The sequence below is a fragment of the Dromiciops gliroides genome, chromosome 1 (genome assembly GCF_019393635.1).
Source record: "Dromiciops gliroides isolate mDroGli1 chromosome 1, mDroGli1.pri, whole genome shotgun sequence".
Classification (NCBI taxonomy): domain Eukaryota; kingdom Metazoa; phylum Chordata; class Mammalia; order Microbiotheria; family Microbiotheriidae; genus Dromiciops; species Dromiciops gliroides.
In genome coordinates, this window is record NC_057861.1 from 630,170,736 (window position 1) to 630,192,424 (window position 21,689).

The following is a 21,689-nucleotide window of genomic DNA, read 5'->3' on the forward strand; positions in this document are numbered from 1 at the left end:
TTTGATCTCTTTAGGGGTGTAGACCTAGTTATCATCATTACTGTGTCAAGGGGTGTACACAGTTTAATAGCTGTTAGGGCATAATCCCAAATTACTTTAGAATGGCTGGACCCAGTTCACAGTTCCATCAATAGGGCATTAATGTACCTGTTTTCTCACAGCTCCCCCAGCACTTATTCCTGAACCAATTTCATATGGCTATTTATGGTTCAAATTTCTTTCTCTAAAAACTCCTTTGACCATATACCAATTAGGAAATGGCTCTTATGCTTACAAGTTTGAATCAGTCCCTTAATATATTTTAGAAATGACTTTTATCAGAGAAACTTGCTGCAACAATTTGTTTGGGGTGGATTTTTTTGTTTTTATTTTATCAGTTCCCTATTTCTCTTTTATTTTTAACTGAATTTGGTTTTGCTTGGGGGGGGGGGGCGCAACTTTAGTTTTATGTAATCAAAATTGCCTTTTACCTTCTCTGAACCTGTCTTTTTTGGTCATGAACTCTTGCCCTATCCATAGATCTCACAGGTAATTTTTTTTTTTTTTTTAGTGAGGCAATTGGGGTTAAGTGACTTGCCCAGAGTCACACAGCTAGTAAGTATTAAGTGTCTGAGGCCGGATTTGAACTCAGGTACTCCTGACTCCAGGGCCGGTGCTCTATCCACTGCGCCATCTAGCTGCCCCCCTCACAGGTAATTTTTTCTCTGTTCCTCTAATTTGTTTGTCACTCTTTTTGTCTAAATCATATATTCACTTGGATTTTGTCTTAGTATATGGTGTGTGATTTTGGTCTATACCTAGTTTCTGCCACACTGCTCTCCAATTTTCATAACAGTTTTTGTCAAGTAGTAAATTCTGGAACCAGTAGCTGGGATCTTTGGATTTATCAAACACATGACTACTATGCTCATTTGCTTCTGTATATTGTGTACCTAATCTGTTCCACTGAACAACCTATTTCTTACCCAGTACCAAATTGTTTTAAAGATTATGGTTTTGTATTATTGTTTTGAGATCAGCAACTGCTAGGCTCTCTTCCCATTTATTTTCATTAATTTACTAGATATTTTTGACCTTTTGTTCTTCAAATGAATTTCAGGGTTTTTTTATAAGTTTATAAAGTAATCCTTTGCACTGAAAAAGTAAATTAATATACATAGTATTATCAGTTTTATTATAATAGCTCAGGCCACCCATCAGCAATCAATATTTATATAAATATTTGGCTCTCTATTTTTGGGTAGTGTTTTATAAATGTCTTTTTTTTTTTTTTTGCACAGGATAATGAGGGTTAAGTGACTTGCCCAGGGTCACACAGCTAGTAAGTGTGAAGTGTCTGAGGTCTCATTTGAACTCAGGTCCTCTTGAATCCAGGGCCGGTGCTTTATCGACTGCACCACCTTGCTGCCTGCTATAAATGTGTCTTGACAGACTCCCAAGTAATCATTACTATCAGTATTTATTTTCAATGGAATTTCTTTCCATTTCTTCCTTTGGATAAAATGTTTTCATTTTTCTATGGGGAGATGATACATGTATCCACACAGAACTTTATCATCATTAGGGGTCATGGAGAGAGTATATTTAAGCAGAAGGCCAGGGAATGACTGTTATATTTTAATGATGTTAAAAGAATGGAAAGGGAGAGGAAAAGGAATATACTTGAGGGGGAGGGGAAGATAGGAGAAAGGGGGAAAGTATTTCAAATAAATGGGGTATACAAACAGAAGTAATAAGGAGGGCAAGGAAGTAGGCAACACTTGAATCTCAATCTCATCTGAACTGGTCAGAGGAGGGAAGAATATTCATATGTGTGTATATATACACATATAATATGTGTATATATATGTAAATTTTGATTGTATATATATTATATACATACACCCATGAATATTCTTTCCCCTTTGACCAGTTCAGATGAGATGGAGATTCAGGTGTTGCCTGCTCCCTTTCCTCAACACTTCCTCCACATATATGTATGTGTGTGTATGCATGTATATATGTATACATACATACACACACAAACATATATATATATATGTATGCACACACACAAGTACAGAAATATATTTCATCCAACACAGAAAGGGAGAAAATTGTTAAAGGGAAAGGTAGTAATTAAAGGGAGGGCAGATTAGGAGAGGGATTAGTCAGAAGAAGGAAAAAAAACTCTTAAATAAGAGGCAAAAAAAACCCCAAAATAAAGTATAAGACAATAGGACAGAGGAAAATACACAACTAATAATGCTAAGTATAAATGGAATGAACTCACCCATAAAAGGGACAAGTATGGCAGAATGATTATAAACCAGAATCCAACAATATATTGTACACAAGAAACACACTTGAAACAGAAAGATACACAGAGAGTTAAAATAAGAGGCTGATGCAATTTATTTTCCTTCACTTGAAATAAAAAAAAGGCAGGGGAAGCAATCATGATCTCAGATAAAGCAACAAGAAAAATAGATCTAATTAAGAGAAATAAACAGGAAAGCTACATTATACTGAAAGGTACTACAGACAATGAATTTATATCAATACTAAACACATATATACCAAATGGTAAAAGCATCTAAATTCTTAAAGGAAAATTAAATTAATTATAAGAAAGAAATTAAACTAAAATAGTGGGGGACTTCAGTTTCTACCATCTCAGACCTAGATAACTGACCCCCCCAAAAATTAAAAAAGAAATGAAAGACCTGGATATCATTTCAGAAAAGTTAGACATGATAGGACTCTGGAAAATACTGAATTGGAACAAAAAGGAGTACCTATTTCTCAACTGTGTATGGTACTTTCACAAAAACTGATCATGTATTAAGAACATAAAAGCCACACAAATGCAGAAAATCAGAAACATTAAATTCATCTTTTATGACAATGCAATAAAAATTATATTCAATAAATGGACTTTGAAGCAAAGATTAGAAATTAAATAACTCTAACCTAAAGGTGAGTCAAAGACTAAATCATAGAAACAATGATTTCAATAAGATAATAACAATAAAGAAATAGCATACCAAATTTGAGGGATGTAGCCAAAGCAGGACCTGAGGGAAATGTTATATCTTAAATATTTTCACCAATAAAAGAGAAAGCAGATCAACAAATAGGGCATGCAAGTAAAATAATTAGAAAGCAAACAAATTTGCACCTCCCCTCCCAATTAAAAACCAAGGTAGAAATCCTGAAAAGTAAAGAAGAGAATAAAAAAAAAACTGAAAGCAAAAAACCCAATTAACTAATAAATAAAACTATAAGTTGAAAAAAAAAGAAAATAGATGAGTCCTTAGGTAATTTTAAAATAAAACAAAATTACCATATCAAAAAAAGGAAAAGATAAATTCACAATTGATGGGGAAAAGTTTTAAGAGCTATTTTGCCCCAGTATATGTCAGTAAAACTGACAACCTAATATTAACAGCTCCCTTATCACTATCATACTGCTTCAGAAGAAAGGAAACTAGTTGCATTTTTTGCTGTAGGGGAAAAAAAATTGAAATCTCTTTCTTCATCTATTTCTGTTCCTCATAGAATTGCCAGTGGAGGTCAGGAAGGAGGTAGGAATAATCAGATATAGAGGGACAATTCACTGATAATATTCATAACACCTCTGTGTTAATGACAAATGACAACAAATATAGGGATTCCTGAAAAGTGAATAAAGAGACAGAGCAAATTTGCTCTAATTCATAGTTTCTTGGAGTGACTAAGCTTCAGCTGAGGATATTACATTCCCATTTATTTCAAATTCCTTGAGTTTTGTAAAAAGTAAAGGAAGAAGTAAACAATGTTTACCCCACCTTTTTTATATAGATTAGTCTATCACAAAATAAACCTTAATGAAGGTCTCATAGGCACATGATATTCAGGAGAGAGCCATACAAAAATAAGACAAGCACAGGCTCTATCCCTGAGGAGCTCACAATTACTTTATATGATTTTGATCCCAGGATACATTTTCTGAGATTTAATAACAGCTACAAAGTTGTCTAAGATCTGACATATTCAGAATATGCATAGGTCAAAGTTTGGTGTGCACTCTTCGATGTGTCATAAGGCCAGACCAATGCCTAAAGGGTTTCCCACATTCTTTACATTCATAGGGCTTCTCTCCAGTATGAATTCTCTGATGTTGAGTAAGAGCTGAGCGTTGATTGAAAGCTCTCCCACATTCATTACACTCATAGGGTTTTTCTCCAGTATGAATTCTCTGATGCTGAATAAGAGAAGAGTTCTGATTGAAGGCTTTCCCACATTCTCTACAGTGATAGGGTTTATCTCCAGTGTGAATTCTTTGATGTTGAATAAGGTCTGAGCTAACTCTGAAAGCTTTCCCACATTCACTACATGAATAGGGTTTCACTCCAGTGTGAATTTTTTGATGTTTCCTAAGATATGAACGCCGGCTGAATGCTTTCCCACACTGAGTACATTTGTGAGGTTTCATTCCTATATGAATTCCCTGGTGTTTTCTAAGTTCTGAGTTCTGCTTGAAAGTTTTCTCACATTCATTACATTCATAAGGTTTCTTGACAGTCTGATCTGTTTGATGTACAGTAGAAGATGAATTCTGTGTAGAGTTTTGGTTGTTTATAGCAGAAATATGGGGCTTCTCTCCTGTTGGAACTCTATGCTGTGTAACCATGTTTGAATTCATATGGCAACTACACAAACACTTATCATATTTATGGCCATTCTCTCCTAAGGGAATTTTTTCAGAAGATATAAAATTTCCATCCTGGGAAACTGATCCATCTACTTTCTCCACTTTGTTTTCTTGCTGCTTGTCCAAAGTGCTTTCACATTCATAGGTTTCTCCAGTCTTGAATCCTTTGAAAACATCCACTGGAAATCTTCCAGACATCCTTTCCTGTGACTCTACTTCTTCAGAAAGTTCCTGCTTTGGAAGGGACCACTTGGTACTGGTCTCAAAATCTGAAATGATCAACAGAAAATACAAATGTCATGTGGGCTGGGAGAAAGGAACCTTCTTAAAGAGGATACTGACAAGGATTCACATCTCCAAAGTCCTTTATATACATTATCTGTTGTGGTTATTACAACAACCCTTTGAGCAAGCAGGAAGAATGGTTATCCTTATTTCTACACATTAGGAAACTGAGGATAAGAGAGGTGATTATAGATTTTAAGTAGAAAGGGTCTTTAGAGGCAATCTATTTCAACCCTCTTTTACAGATGAGGACACTGAGGCCAGGAGAGATTCAATGACTTGACCAAGATCACATAATAGGTTGTGGAGCTGGACTTAAATCCAGATTCTAAGTTCATCACCATTTCAATGAAGCCACATTGCCTCTTAAAAACAAAATAGTCAAAATTAAATTATGTGCTGTAAAAGGCATGCATACAATCTATACATGTTTCAGTGAGCTTTCACAAACAGCATCCCAATCTAAAGGAAACGGTAACAGGAAGCAAGACTGAAAACACAGGTGCCAAGTGAGAGAAGCAAACAAGAGGTATCTGGCAGAGAGAAAATGTAGCATAAAAAAATGTAGGAGTCTATGACAATAAGAAAGGAAGAAACAAATCAGAAAACACAGGAAGCCAAAGACGAGGGAATGGTCTCATATAAAAAAATATTTATAACAGCACTTTTTGTCACAATGAATAACTTGAAGGAAGTGGGTGCTAATCCCCTGAGGATTGTCTGAACATTTTGTGGTATATAAAAATAATGAAATATTATTGTGTCACAAGAAATTGTCAGTATGAAGCACTCAGAAGAATGAAGCAAACTCCAAAGAACAATTGACATGATCATTATTATGTAAAGGAAAATAATGTCCAAGGATTTCAAAACTCTGAGCAGGGGAGTGACCTGACTTCAGAGGATGGCTGGTAAACCATGCATCTCCCAGCAGAGGGCTGGCAAATTAGAGATATGGAATGAGGCTTATACTGGTAGGCAAGGCCATTGTGTTTATTTGTTTTGCTCTTACTGAGTTATAAGGGAGGTTGCTATGGACGGTTGGAAATTTAAAAAATGGAAATTTAAAGTGATATAAACCTTTTGACCCAGCAATACCACTACTAGGTCTATGTCCCAAAGAGATCATAAAAAAGGGAAAAGGACCCACATGTACAAAAATGTTTATAGCTGCTTTCTTTGTGGTAGCAAAGAATTGGAAATTCAGGGGATGCCCATCAATTGGGGAATAGCTAAACAAGTTGTGGTATATGAATGTAATGGGAATACTATTGTGCTGTAAGAAATGATAAGCAGATAGATTTCAGAAAAACCTGGAAAGACTTACATGAATTGATGGTGAGTGAAATGAGCAGAACCAAGAGAACATTGTACACAGTATCAACAACATTGTGATATGATCAACTGTGACAGACTTAACTCTTCTCAGCAATATAAGACAATGGCAAAAGACTTATGGTGGGAAATGCCCCCCACATCCAGAAAAAGAACTGTGGAATCTGAATGCAGATTGAAGCGTATTATTTTCACTTTTGTTGTTGCTTTTTTGTTTATTCCTTCTTGCGGTTTTTTTTCTTTTTGCTCTGATCCTTCTCTTACGATGTGACTGATGTGAAAATATATTTAACATGATTATAATGTATAACCTATATCAGATTGTTTGGTGGTCTCAGGAGCGGGGAGGGAAGAGAGGGTGGGAGAAAAATTTGGAACTCAAAAAAAAATCTTTACATGTAACTGGAAAAAAATTTTAAACAAAATTTTTAAATAAAGTGATATAAAAAGAACATAAATAAAACATTTTAAAAGGCAGAAAACAGATGAAACACTAAGCAGGAATACAACATACTGAACTAGGATTGGGGAGAAAATTAGAGTTTGAGGGCAATGAGCTTTCAGTTAGGATGGGAAAAGTGAGGAGAGTTATGGGCTGGAGCACATAGGTGTAAGAGTGAAGGAACTGGGGGGCAGCTAGGTGGTGCAGTGGATAGAGCACCGGCCCTGGAGTCAGGAGTACCTGAGTTCAAATCCGGCCTCAGACACTTAAGATTACTAGCTGTGTGACCCTGGGCAAGTCACTTAACCCCAATTGCCTCACTAAAAAAAAAAAAAAAAAAAAAAAAAAAAAAAAAAAAAGAGTGAAGGAACTGGGACGTTAGGGTGTTTAAAGGAGTACCAGTAAGTATTTTTTCCTTTTAAATAAATTACAATTTTTTTTCCAATTAACAAAAATCCACCTTACTTTCCAACCCCTTCCATCCTTTGCATTCTCCTTTAAACACCCTAATGTCCCAGTTTCTCAACTTACACATTTTTCATAACCTATTAGAGGCAGCTGGGTGGGGCCACGGAAGGAGCTCTGGTATTGGGAAGGTCGGAATTGAAAAGTGGCCTTACACACTTACCAGCTGTATGACTCTGAACAAGCAGCTTAACCTCTGTCTGCCTCAGCTTCCTCAACAGTAAAATAGGGAAAATAATAGCACACACCTCCTAGACTTGTTCTAAGTCAGTCAATAAACCTTTATTAAGAGAGCTTGTGGGGCAGCTGGGTGGCGCAGTGGATAGAGCACCAGCCCTGGATTCAGGAGGACCTGAGTTCGAATCCAGCATCGGGCCCTTGACACTTACTAGCTGTGTGACCCTGGGCAAGTCACTTGGCCCCAATTGCCCCACCAAAAAAAAAAAAAAAAAAAAGAGCTTGCTATGAGCCAGACAGTGTACTTTAGCACTGCGGATACAAAGAAAGGCAAAAGACAGTCCCAGCCTGCAATGAGCTCACAGTCTAATGGATAAAAGTTGTGAGGGGGAAAAAAAGGGAAAAAAATTTTTTTTTAAGTTGAAGGGACAGCTAGGTGGTGCAGTGCATAAAGCACCAGCCCTAGATTCAGGAGGACCTGGGTTCAAATCCAGTTCAGACACTTGACACTTACTAGCTGTGTGACCCTGGGCAAGTCACTTAACCCCCATTACCCCGTCACCCAAAAAAGTTGTGAGGATAAAATGAAATATTTGTAAACCTTAAATTGATATAAAAATGCTGGCAACTCTTCCTCCTCCTTAACACCACCCCCACAACTGCACACAGAAATGACAGCCAGGTGGCACAGTGGATGGGGCTCTGGGTCTGACATTAGGAAGATTTGAGTTCAAATCCAGTCTCAGACACTTATTTCTCTTCCCCCTCTGTACTATTTCACTTTTGTAAAATCATCAGCTTCCATGTATTCAATTATCATCTCTATTGGATGATTCTCAAATCTACTTATTCTTCCTTAACCCCTCCCCTGACCTCCATTCTCAAATTTCCAACCAGCTATTAGACATCTCAAACTGAAATATCACATAGATGTCCTATCTTAAGTGCAACATGTCTAAAACTGAACTCATTATTTTCCCCAAAAAACTCTCCCTCGCTCTTCATAACTTCCTTATCACTGTCAAGGGTACCACACGGGCTCAGAAACACAGGCATCATGCTCAACTCCTCATTCTTTCTTACCTCCTCCCCACATCCAAACAGATGTCAAGTCTTGTCATTTCTGCCTTCATAACATGTCTGGTATTTGCACTGTTCTCTCCTCTGACAATACCACCATCCACTGGTTACCTCACAAAGTTGTTGAGATGATATTTGTAAAGCTCTTAACAAAGTGCCTGCTTACATAACAGGGTCATAATAAATGCTTGATGGGGGCAGCTAGGTGGCACAGTGGATAAAAGCACTGGCCCTGGATTCAGGAAGACCTGAGTTCAAATCCAGTCTTAGACACTTGACACTTACTGTGTGACCCTGGCAAGTCACTTAACCCTCATTGCCCTGCAAATAAATAAATGAAATTTAAAAAAATAAATGCTTGCTCCCCTCCTGCTTCCATTCTCCCAGTCAATAAGCTCTCGTGGCTTATAACCTGGCTTCCAACTTTTCCAGTCTTCTTGAACCTCACCTGCAGGCATATATTGGTGATGCGGTGACATGAGGCTCCTTGCTGTTCCTCAAACATAACAATGGATTTCCCACTCCTTGCATTCCCACTGGATGCCTCACATGCCTCCTCAACCGGGCCACTTGCTTTCCATGACTTCTGTCAAGTCCTAGCTAAAATTCTACCTTCTACAAGAAGCTTTCTCAACCCTGTTATGCTGGTATAATACTTCTGTTGATTATCTCCAACTGAACCTATATATATATATATATATATATATATATGTTTGTAAATAGTTGTTTTCATATTCTATGCCCCATTAAACTGTGAGCTCCTTAAGAACAAAGATTGGATTTCTTTTCTTTGCATAATCAATGCTTACCAAAATATGTGGCACACAGTAGGAGCTTAATATATGCTTGCTGATTTATCTTGATTGTTAACATGGCAAATGTAGTATCAGCTTTGTAATACTGTCAATTAAACCACTTAAGCAACATTTGCTGTGGATAATTGAATCAGGAATGTAATTTTTTCTTATTGAAAAGACACTTGGAACACCTAGGTGGCACAATGGATAAAGCACTGGCCCTGGATCTGGCCTCAGACATTTGACACTTACTAGCTGTGTGACTCTGGGCAAGTTACTTAATCTTCATTGCCCCGCAAAGAAAGAAAGAAAGAAAGAAAGAAAGAAAGAAAGAAAGAAAGAAAGAAAGAAAGAAAGAAAGAAAGAAAGAAAGAAAGAAAGAAAGAAAGAAAGAAAGGAAGGAAGGAAGGAAGGAAGGAAGGAAGGAAGGAAGGAAGGAAGAAAGGAAGGAAGGAAGAAAGAAAGAAAGAAAGAAAGAAAGAAAGAAAGAAAGAAAGAAAGAAAGAAAGAAAGAAAGAAAGAAAGAAAGAAAGGAAGAAAGAAAGGAAGAAAGAAAGGAAGAAAGAAAGGAAGAAAGAAAGGAAGAAAGAAAGGAAGAAAGAAAGGAAGAAAGAAAGGAAGAAAGAAAGGAAGAAAGAAAGGAAGAAAGAAAGGAAGAAAGAAAGGAAGAAAGGAAGAAAGGAAGAAAGGAAGAAAGGAAGAAAGGAAGAAAGGAAGAAAGGAAGAAAGGAAGAAAGGAAGAAAGGAAGAAAGGAAGAAAGGAAGAAAGGAAGAAAGGAAGAAAGGAAGAAAGGAAGAAAGGAAGAAAGCAAGAAAGAAAGAAAGAAAGAAAGAAAGAAAGAAAGAAAGAAAGAAAGAAAGAAAGAAAGAAAGAAAGAAAGAAAGAAAGAAAAGACAAGACACTAGTGTTAAAGATACTGACAATTCTGATCTTCTAATTTACAAGATCATGTAGCACCTGAAATGACTGGTCTTTAAATGAAAATCCCTTCAAAAATCCCTTCATGGAATCATAGATTTTTTAAATGGGAAGGGACCTGAAGGGCCATCTTGTCCAACCCTTCACTTCACAGAAGAGAAAATCGAGGCCCAGACAAGTTACATGACTGGCCCAAAATCACAATGATTGGAATTGGCAAAGCCAGCATTTCAACTAACATCCTCTAATACCAAATCCTATACATCACACAATCACCAAAGACAAGAAAGAGGAGGCAGACCCCGTTCCAACCCATGTTAAAAATAACCCCCACTCTCATAACCACCTCTGCTCTCCCTCCTTCCTCTCTGATATTCAATCATGCTCCTCACCTCTTCCTTGGAGGAACTGGGGCTCTGGAGACCCACACTTGATCCGGGTGTTCATAGGCTGAAGCTGAACACTGGGTGCATTCTGTGCTGCTCTCAAGGGTGCCATCTTCTCCCAGGCCCCTGCCTCTCTCTGTGTACTTGAGGCAACCTGAAGATAATGACAGAGGCTTGATTTTGTGAAAGAAGCACCATGCAGGAAAAAAAAAAGAACTGTGGAGTATAGATGCTGATTGAAACATACTATTTCTTTTGTTTTTGGTGCTGTTGTTTTTCTATTTTGAGGTTTTTCCTCGTTGCTCTGATTTTTCTCTTATAACATGACTAATGCAGAAATATGCTTAATGTTATTATATATATATATATATATATATAAAACCTATATCAGATTACCTGCTATCTAGGGGAGGGGGAAGGGAGAAAAATCTGAAATTGGAAAACTTGTATAAACAAATGTTGAGAACTATCTTTACATGTAACTGGGAAAAAATAAAATACTTTTATCAGAAAAAAAATAAGCACCATGGAAGCTAAAACATAAAATTTAGAAAGAAAGTATATTTCTTCACAGATATAGGACAAGGGAGGAAGACCCAGAATTTTTGTTTGTCAGATGCAAATTGGTTGTATTAACAAAACCCATAAAACAACCCAGGAGGCACTTCTTATTAATGATAGTCTACTGCCCTTCAGGAAAATGGCTGACTTGACACATGAAAGAATTAATCATATAGGAAATTTCTGTTACTGATGCACAGGAAATCTCCTGAAATTTGTGCTGTTATCATGATGTAGTTATTTGAACAATGAATGATTTAGTGTTGAGTACTATGAATGTACAAGAAATCTTGAAACAATTATGAAGATATTCCTATTTATATTTATCCATTTTTATTAATTAAAAATAAATTATGGTCTTAACTTTTACCATTAATAAATCTTACCAGGACAGCCACATGGCTCAGAAGTTAGAGCATTGGCCCTGAAGTCAGGAGGACCTATGTTCAAATCTGGCCTCAGACACTTGCTAGTTTGTGTGACCCTGGGCAAGTCACTTAACCCTGAGTGCCTCTTTAAAAAAAAAGAAAGAAAGAAATACAGTATCTATCTAAAAGCATCAGCAAGGGGCAGCTAGGTGGCACAGTGGATGAAGCACCAGCCCTGGATTCAGGAGGACATGAGTTCAAATCCAGCCTCAGACACTTGACACTTACTAGCTATGTGACCCTGGGCAAGTCACTTAACCTCCACAGCCCCACAAAAATAAGGAAAGAAAGAAAGAAAAGAAAAGCATCAGCAAGCATTATATGTAACAGATATAAGTTAGAGACATTCGCAATAAGATCCAGAGTGAAGGAGGGATGTACATTATCACCTCTATTATTCAATATTATTCAATTATTCAGATTAGCTTTAGCAATCGGAGAAGAAAAAAAACCTGAAGGAATTAGAATAGAAGGAAGAAACAAAACTACTACTCTTTGTAGATGATATGAATCCTAGAAAATCAATTTTAAAAACTACTTGAAACAATTAACAACTTTAGCAAAATTGCAGGATATAAAATAAATCCACACGAATCATCAGCATTTCTATATATGGCCAACAAAGCCCAGTAGCAAAAGATAGAGAAATTCCATTTAAAATAACTGTATATGGGGCAGCTAGGTAGCACAGTGGATAGGGCACTGGCCCTGGATTCAGGAGGACCTGAGTTCAAATCCAGCCTCAGACACTTGACACTTACTAGCTGTGTGACCCTGGGCAAGTCACTTAACCCCCACTGCCCCGCAAAAAAAACAAAAACTGTATACAATATAAAATATTTGGGAATCTACCCACCAAGACAAACCTAGGAACTATATGAACACAATTACAAAATACTTTTCACACAAACAAAATCAGATCTAAATAATTGGAAAAATATTAATTGCTCATGGATAGGCCAAGCTGATAAAATAAAAATGAAAATTCCACCTAAATTAATTTACTTATTCAATGCCACACCTATCAAATTACCCAAAAACTATTTTATAGAGCTAGAAAAAAAATAATAACAAAATTCATCTGGAAGAACAGAATGTCAAGAATATCAAGGGAGGGGGCAGCTAGATGGTGCAGTGGATAAAGGCACCAGCCCTGGATTCAAGAGTACCTGAGTTCAAATCCAGCCTCAGACACTTGACACTTACTAGCTGTGTGACCATGGGCAAGTCACTTAACCTCCATTGCCCCACAAAATAAACAAACAAATAAATAAACAAACAAACAAACAAATAAATAAATAAATGAAAAGAATATCAAGGGAGTTAATGAAAAAGATGCACATACCAAAATAGCCATACCAAATCTAAAACTATATAATAAAATGGCAGTCATCAGAACTATTTGGTACTGACTAAGAAATGGAGTGATAAATCAGTGAAATAGGTTAGGCATCGAGACACAGTAGTAAATGACTATAGTAACCTACTGATTGATAAACCCAAAGACTCCAGCTTCTGGGATAAGAACTCACTATTTAACAAAAACTGCTGGGAAAACTGGAAAATGGTATGGCAGAAACTAGGCATAGACCAACATTTTACACCATTTACCAAAATAAGGAGTACATGATTTAGACATGAAGGGTGATATCATAGACAAATCAGGAGAGGAAGGAATAGTTTACCTCTCAGATCTGTGGAGAGGGGAAGAATCTATGACCAAACAAGAGATAGAGAATATTATGAAATGTAAAATGTATCATTTTGATTATATTAAATTAAAAAGGGTTTGTATGAACAAAACCAATGCAACCAAGATTAGAAGGAAAGCATAAAGCTAGGAAACAATTTTTATAATCAGTGATTCTGACAAAAGCCTCACATCTAAACTATATAGAAAACTGAATCAAATTTATAATACAATCAATCTGGGTAGCTAGGTGGCGCAGTGGATAAAGCACTGGCCTTGGATTCAGGAGGACCTGAGTTCAAATCCGACCTCAGACACTTGACACTTACTAGCTGTGTGACCCTGGGCAAGTCACTTAACCCCAACTGCCTCACCAAAAAAAAAAACCAAACAAACAAAAAAATCATTCCCCAAATGAGAAATGATCAAAGGATATGAACATAGTTATCAAATGAAGAAATTAAAGCTATCTATAGCCATATGAAAAAATGTTCTAAATCACTATTGATTAAAGAAATGTAAATTAAAATAACTTTGAGGTACCACCTCACACCTATCAGATTAGCTAATGTGACAAAAAAGGAAAATGATAAATGTTGGAGAGGATGTGGGAAAATTGGAACACTAATGCATTGTTAGTGGAGTTGTGAACTGATCCAACCATTCTGCAAAGGACTTGGGAACTATGCCCAAAGGGCTATAAAAATGCATACCCTTTGACCCAGCAGTACCACTACTAGGTATTCTGTATACCACTACTAAGTCCTAAGAGATCACAAAAAAGGGAAAAATGACCCACATGTACAAAAATATTTATAGCATCTCTTTTTGTGGTGGCAAAGCATTGGAAAGTGAAAGAATAAAGGGTAGCTAGGTGGCGCAGTAGATAAAGCACTGGCCTTGGATTCAGGAGGACCTGAGTTCAAATCCAGCCTCAGACACTTGACACTAGCTGTGTGACCCTGGGCAAGTCATTTAACCCTCATTGCCCCACAAAACAAAACAAAACAAAAAAATGAAGGAATGCCCATCAATTGGAGAATGGCTGAACAAGTTGTGGTATATGAATGAAATGAAATGTGCTGTAAGAAATGATGAGCAGCCAAATTCCAGAAAAACCTGGAAAGACTTAAGTGGACTGAGCTGAGTGAAGTGAACAGAACCAGAAGAACACTGTACACAGTAACAGCAACATTGTGTGATGATCCACTCACTGTGATAGACTTAGCTCTTCTCAGCAATACAATGATCCAAGATAATTCTTTTGGGGGGGGGGGGGTGAGGGGGCAGGGCAATGAGGGTTAAGTGACTTGCCCAGGGTCACAGAGCTAGTAAGTATCAAGTGTCTGAGGCCAGATTTGAACTCAGGTCCTTCTGAATCCAGGGCCAGTGCTTTATCCACTGTGCCACCTAGCCGCCCTATCCAAGATAATTCTCTCCACATCCATAAAAAGGACTGTGGAATCTGAATACAGATTGAACCATACTATTTTTACTTTTTTGTTGTTGCTTTTTGTTCCTTGAGGTTTTTCCCTTTTGTTCTGATTCTTCTTTTACAACATGACTAATATGGAAATATGTTTAACATGATTCTACATATATAATCTATATCAGATTGTTTGCTGTCTTGTTGCGGGTAGGAATGGGAAGGAGGGAGAAAAAATTGTAACTCAAAATCTTACAAAAATGAATGTTGAAAATTATCTTTACATGTAACTGGAAAAAATTTTTAAACTTTTACAATTGAAATAAATAAATAATAAAAGGAATAGCCCCACATGAAGTATATTGAGGCAGCTTGATGGCACAGTAGATAGAGAACCATCTCTGGAGGCAGGAGGATCTGAGTTCAAGTCTGGCCTCAGAAACTTTACACTTACTAGCTATGTGACAGTGGGCAAATCACTTAATCCCAACTGCCTCGAGAAATAAATAAATAAATCTTACCACACTGATAATATTACTTTAACTTTTGGGGGGGGGGGGCAATGAGGGTTAAGTGACTTGCCTAGGGTCACACAGCTAGTAAGTGTCAAGAGTCTGAGGCCACATTTGAACTCAGGTCCTCCTGAATCCAGGGCCAGTGCTTTATCCACTGCACCACTTAGCTGCCCCCCTACTTTAACTTTTAGAAATTGTGAAAAACCATGCTGTTACAGAACAAGTGTTCTTTTTTCTTTCTTTCTTTTAGTTTTCAGCATTTGTTGACTTTTTTTTTGGTCTATCACCTAGGGTAGCGCCTCATATACAGAAGATGCTTAATAAATGCTCACTAGTGGACTACAGAAATTGCTTCCTAAAATAGTACTCCTGCCTCCAATCTCCGTTAACTAAGTAAGTCAATAAGATGGAGTCATAAAAATTCATCTTTCTGAGTACAAATCTGGCCACTGACACTGACTAGATGTATGACCCTGAGTAAGTCACTTAACCCTGTTTGCTTCAGTTTCCTCATCTGTGAAATGAGCAGGAGAAGGAAATGGCAAACCCTTCCAGTATCTTTGCCAAGAAAACCCCAAATGGGGTCACAAAGAGTAAGACATGACTGCAAAATGACTGAAAGCCAGCAGAATAATCTTACTAAAACTGCTTTTCCTCATAACACTCCCTTGCTCAAAAGAAACCTTCATGGGGTCCCTAATGACATTAATCAAGCCCAAACTCCTTAGGCTCCCTTTGCAGCCCCAAACTATTATCTTATATGAATCCTCTACCCCAGAGTGATCGAGTAGGCCATCAATACTTTATTCTTGTCTGGCTCCCTAACCATGGTCCCTTACTCACTGTGCTTGCAAGGGCAGGTCTGTTTATATGTAAGTGTGTGTGTGTGTGTGTGTGTGTGTGTGTATCCACACTCTCCCACTTATATATATGCTTATTTATCCCTCAAGAACCAGTTCAAAGTTTATGCATTTTCCACAAAAACTTACCAGACTAATCAACTGACAATTCACATTTATGGTCCATAGTGTCCCAAGTATAAGGGCCCCTTTTTAAAGAAAAAAAAAAATGCACCGCCCCCCCCTCCCCAGTAGCTGTATTGACAGGCACATTTTGCTAGAACTAAAGATGAGAATGATAGTGTTTACATCCCCCTTGCAACCACTGCAGAGGCCTCCAGGAGTCTAGAGCCCACAGGCTTGGGACCACTGAGATAGATCACTTATTTAGGAATGAATCATGGGATGTAGACTGTAGTTTTTTCTATTGTTATGTATGATAAAGTGCTCCAGCTCCAGTGTGCAACTCTTAAATTCCCTTCTCTGATCACAATCTAACTCTCCACCTCTCCATTCCTACCAAACCTGCTCCCCATAATCACAACGATGTTCATTCAGTCCCCTCTACCTTCCCTGCTGCTCTGGCTCTACCCAGCCTTGAGCCCCATGGGTCAGCTAGTTCAATGACATTAGGCATCACCCTAGATCTTTTGCCCCTTTCACCTTCCATACTGACCCATCCCCAAGCCTGAATAACACTTGGCTGGTAAGAAGTCACAAAGTGTGCCCAGCGGGAGAGTAGGTCTAAAACAACCATGCCGACAGCAGGCTGGGTCTCTCACTACAACTTACTCCCTATCACATTCCCCACATTTCTTCTACTTCCCCCAAGTCCCCAGCTTCACTTCCTACCCCCTTCCCTAATCACAGATGATCTCCCCTTCCTACTTAGCCTGAGAAGACTGTCATCTGACCTAAAACTCCTCAACTTCTCTCTTCCTCCTCACTTCAAAACTTCTCTCTACCTCACCCATCTTTCTTCCCTCGTGGCTCAAAGAAACAGGTGGCCTTCCTCTTTGCCAAGACTCACTCCACTGAGCATTTTGACCCCATCCCTCTTGCCTCCTCCAGGATTATGATAATCCTTTCCATAATGGAATCAACAAGATCTGAGGAGGAATCCTGCCTCACACACTTCTGGCTCTCTGACCCTGGGAAGGTCACTGTGATCACAGGCTTGTTGTCAGCACTAAATGAGATAACAGGTGAGTAGAGGGCACTTCGCAAAACTTCGAGCAATCTATACATACTAGCTATTATTATTAAGTTTCTCTTTCTCTCAGCAAGCTCTTTCCTCCCACCTACAAACCCTGTTTAACCTCCCTTATCTGGAAGACAAAAACTTTCTACTGCCATTGCTACTTCTTTCAAGTGACCACTCTACCTTCTTTCCTCCTCTTTGGTGTCAAATTTCAAGAAAGAATGAACTACATTCATTTCTTCTTCCTCATTACCTGCCCTTTCATATTACTCTGGCTTGTCTACCCACCAATCCAGTGACCACCTTCTGATTTGTCAGCCTTGATCTCTCTGCAGCATCTGACACAGGTAACCTGTTCCCTAACTCTCTCCTTCCTTTTCTCCCTACTTGGCTTCTTAGACACTATACTCTTAGAGTTTTCTGCTTGCCAATCCTCTTCCTCAATCTCCTTTGATTTCTCTCTTCCTCTTGCTATCCTCTAGAGGTAGATGTCCTGAAAAGCTCTATCCTTGAGCCCTTTCTTTTACCATTCTCTCTCTCCTTGGTGATATTATCCATACCCACAACTCCACCTCTGGGCGCTGTTGGAAGCAGATGACTCCCATTGCTATGTCTCTAACTTCTCTCTTGGTTTACAATTATTTGCTAGAACCTAGCTTCTTAAACTGAGGATTGTGTAGCTGAATGTTGGGGGGGGGGTCATGAAAAAGTTGGCAACAGTAAAAGGTTATGTATCCCTATTTTATATACCTATATAACTCGGGTCATGTAAAAATTTCTCAGGTAAAAAGGGGTCATGAGTTTAAGAAATCCTGCGCTAGATGACCTGGGGTACCCCAATCTCAACATGTCCCAAACTAAACAAATAAGTTCTGCCCATTCACCCCCAGTTCTGTCAATGAGATGAACAAACTCTCAGGCATACAGGAAACCTTGGCATTATCTTTGGATGTGTCCAAGGGAGACAGAAGAAACATAGATCCTGTTGATCCTTTCTCTGAAATCTTTCTCACAAACATCCCATCTTTTTCATTTACATTTCCACTAGAGCAGGCCCTTGCTACCTTTCCTCTGGAATAGTGCAATAATCCTCAACCAATTTCCCAGACTCCAACCTTATCACCTCCTAGGACTGCTCAATGACTCTTTAACAATAGCTCCATTCATCCCATTTCCTTCCATTAAAAAGCATCAATAGGTCCCCACTACCTACCCTAACATTAGAAGCCCACTTCCTGGCTCTAAATGTTTACTCTGACTATCACACAGTTAGTACTCACAGCAGGAATGCACTAACTTCCCTTCTGTCCCGAATCCTAGATCCAACCTAGCTTTTGAGAGTCTACCTCTCATCCTCTTTCAATGTACAGCAACACAGATATCTCCTTCAAAAGAACTTTTCTTGGCTTCAAGTCTTTCCACCACCACCAGCCAGGAGCAAGTGCCTCCTTTTCTGAACTATTAGAACAATCTGTACCTCTCCTATATTTTTGCTACATTTATTTGGGATTAGAATAACTGTCTTATCTTCCCTACCAGATTCTCAATACCCAAGGAAGTTACAATGGTTAGGAATATAAATATTTACTGAACTGAATCTAGAACCACTTCATCAATTTTTAGAAAACACAGGAAGCAAGAATTGTGTCTTATGCTTTTTTGTACCTCTCACATGATTACCAGTGCCTGAAATATAGCAGGCAATCAATAAATATCTGAATGAGTCTATAAACAGATTGCCTATACCCTCCCTATAGGAGGGAATTCCTATATTTCTGACAGTTGGTCAAGACCAGTTGAGCAGTTGGTAACAGGAGAGTAGAGAAGAGACAAATACATGCACGCTAAAGATTTGAACTCAGTCACTTTCTTCCCATTACTTTTCCCTTAATCAACAAACCAAGTCAATAAGCATTTATTAAGCTGCTACTATGTGTCAGGCAAAGAAAGGCAAAAAGCAGTCCCTGCTCCCAAGGAGCTCACAATCTAACAGAGGAGACAACATAACCCCATTTCACCACAATAAATCACACCTGCCTCTTTCCCACCTGACGTCCTGGTTCACCAAGCTCTCGCTCCAAATCTTCCAGCACCGTTACCACCTCCTCTCCACTCTCTGGATGCTGATCTCCCACCCAGGTCTGCAGGTCCTCTGGCAAAATGGTCAGGAACTGTTCCAGGACTAACAGCTCTAGAATCTGCTCCTTCGTGTGGATCTCTGGTCTTAGCCACTGATGGCAAAGTTCCCGGAGTTTGCTCAGAGCCTCTCGGGGTCCAGGTGTGTCACTGTAGCCAAAGTGCCGGAACCGCAGGCGGAAGATCTCTTGGGTGGAAGGGCTGTTCCTCTTCTCGCTCCCTTTATCTCCCCACAGGTAATCCTCTTCTTCCTCCACCTTTACTTTTACTACCTGAAGTCTCTCTTTCCCTGCTGGATTCTGAGGATCGAGGGCAGCAGCCTCTCTGGATTCTAGAGCCATTTGAGCTTGTTCAAGTTTTTATAACCACTCGGATCTATGCCTCAAAGAGATTCCCTTTAGGCTGCTCTTCACGCCTAAGGTATAAGAAATCACAGTTAACAATGAGTTATTAAACTTAAAGAGATATTAGAGACCTTAAGCAACTTAAGGAAGGTCAGCTAGAAGGATAATTCATTGAACGTAACTCTGACAAAAGTTAAACAAGTAATTCCTAAGCAATTGAGGATATTTTTCTCTTTGGGGAAATAGAAATATCATGACTTTGTGAGCCCCCTAGCGGTCACCAGACCTCACTGAGGTCACACTCCAGGTAGTCCCTGTAATACCAACAAGCATGCGCAAAAGCCCCAACTGCCGACGCCCCCCACGCCTATCCTTCCAGTAATGTATCCTTCACAAACTCACACGCCCCCAATACCATTAAGGGGCCAGGAAACACAACTGACAAATTCACAGACTTCGTACATAAGGGCTCTCAGCTGACACAGGGACCTGCGGTCATCCCCATCATCTCTGGTCTCTTGAACTGGTTTGGTTCCTGCCCATTGCTGGAACACTTCCAACCCCAGGACCCTCTCTGCACCTCTGCTTCCAGACTACATTTCCCGGAACCTCCAGGCTGGGTTTCCGCCCTTCTCTGGGTGATTGAGACAGACGGACCACTGTCAAGCGGTTGCTATAGAGACGGGCTTCGGCGGCACGTGACTCCACCAGAGTCCATGCTCCGGCCCGGGGCTGGCTCTACACAAGAGGGCGTACGTAGGTCCACAGTACACGGGCGCGCTGCAGCCAGAGCTACCACTCAAAGGCTTCACTGAGTGAGGGAGCTCAAGGCTCAGAGTCCAGCAGAGAAAGGAAGCTGGCTCCGGGTCCCCCGAGAACGGCGCCTCCCGGATTTCTGGGAAACGTAGTCGGGGGAAAAATGGACGTCCCGAAGCTCCGGAGGCCTCTGGGAATCGTAGTCCAGAGACAACCCGTACAAGCTTCCATGACATCCTGTGAGCAGCAGCTGTAGATGCTTGCTGAAGTCCTCCCTCTAAGGGAATTGTCCTCCAGGAGCTCCGTGTGTTAAGCGAGTCCTGGATCCTCCACCTAGAAGAAGGGGAGCCCCTCCCCCTCCCGCCTCCTTACCTCCTTTACCCACAGGGAAGATGGCGGTGGGGATGAGGCCGAGAAACCCCTGGATGGAGTTTGGCGCCGGGAAATCGGGCTGGCCCCCGCCGGTGACGTCATCGCGGGGGAGGAGGGGGAGGCCGGGGGTCGGCCTGGCTCCGAGGAGAAGCAGCCGCGGCTGGCGGTCTGGCCCTTGGCATCGGCTGCCTCCAGGAGGTGACCCTCCCGTCCAAGCTCCCCGACTCACGGGGCTCCCTGTGGGCGCGGGTGCAAAGGCCGGCCTCTTGGTCCACCTGCCCTGCGGACCACTGGCTTTCTCCAGGGTTTGGGGGTAGGTGTTTATCCCACACCGACTTCTTCAGCACTTGGGGTTCGCTATTCCGTTCCATTTGCCTGCTTCTCTGTCTACACCCACCCTCCCCCCAGTACCAGGTAGCTTTGATACCTGTGACTTTGAGGTACATTTCTAAATCCAGCAATCACAAGAGAGCGCTTGAAGGTTTGCAGAGAAATAGTATCTCACACAACACCCCTGGTGTGTAGGGACTGTGAGTATCCCCATTTTGCGGATGAGAAAACTCAGGCAGAGGTTAAGTGGCTTGCCCAGGCTGACAACGCAGTGAGTGGCTGCGGCTGGATTTGCATTCAGGTTTCCGTGACTCTAGACACTGTACCCATCACCCAGCTGCCAGTGCGGAGTTAGTGACTAATACCAGTCCTTTCCTCATCCTCTTTTTACTTTTTCTTCTGGAAAATACTCTCCACATCCAGAATCCCCCCCTCAAACTATCGAGTCTGAACGCAGATCAAAGCATACTATTTTTACTTTACTTGTTTTTTTTCTTTTTTTGTGGTTTTCCCCTTTTGTTCTGATTCTT

General features: G+C 39.9%; 1 protein-coding gene across 4 annotated transcripts; it reads right to left on the reverse strand.

Moving 5' to 3' along the window:
- Positions 1 to 2,428: 2,428 nt before the first annotated feature.
- LOC122732088 (zinc finger and SCAN domain-containing protein 30-like) lies at positions 2,429 to 21,396 on the reverse strand. Of its 4 annotated transcripts, none has more exons than XM_043972271.1 (4): positions 21,335 to 21,396; positions 19,270 to 19,772; positions 10,568 to 10,715; positions 2,429 to 4,944 (listed from the first exon to the last, which is right to left on the reverse strand). In XM_043972271.1, exons 2-4 carry the CDS (start codon positions 19,696 to 19,698, stop codon positions 4,031 to 4,033), a joined length of 1,491 nt encoding a protein of 496 aa, XP_043828206.1. In that variant the 5' UTR covers positions 19,699 to 19,772; positions 21,335 to 21,396; the 3' UTR covers positions 2,429 to 4,030. The 4 variants fall into 4 exon arrangements, with proteins under 4 accessions (XP_043828206.1, XP_043828205.1, XP_043828196.1 ...); XM_043972270.1 differs by lacking the exon at positions 21,335 to 21,396 and adding an exon at positions 20,830 to 20,881; XM_043972261.1 differs by lacking the exon at positions 21,335 to 21,396 and adding an exon at positions 20,282 to 20,630.
- Between the last annotated feature and the right edge of the window lie 293 nt (positions 21,397 to 21,689).

Bases quoted from the DNA above. Each gene is read 5' to 3' on its own strand.
- LOC122732088 (XM_043972271.1), bottom strand. From the start codon at position 19,698: ATGGCTCTAGAATCCAGAGAGGCTGCTGCCCTCGATCCTCAGAATCCA. The intron at 10,716-19,269 runs GTGGGAAAGAGG...CATTATCTTCAG, and splicing joins TTGGTGAACCAGGACGTCAG to GTTGCCTCAAGTACACAGAG. The intron at 4,945-10,567 runs GTGAGGAGCATG...TGATCATTTCAG, and splicing joins CCAGTTCCTCCAAGGAAGAG to ATTTTGAGACCAGTACCAAG.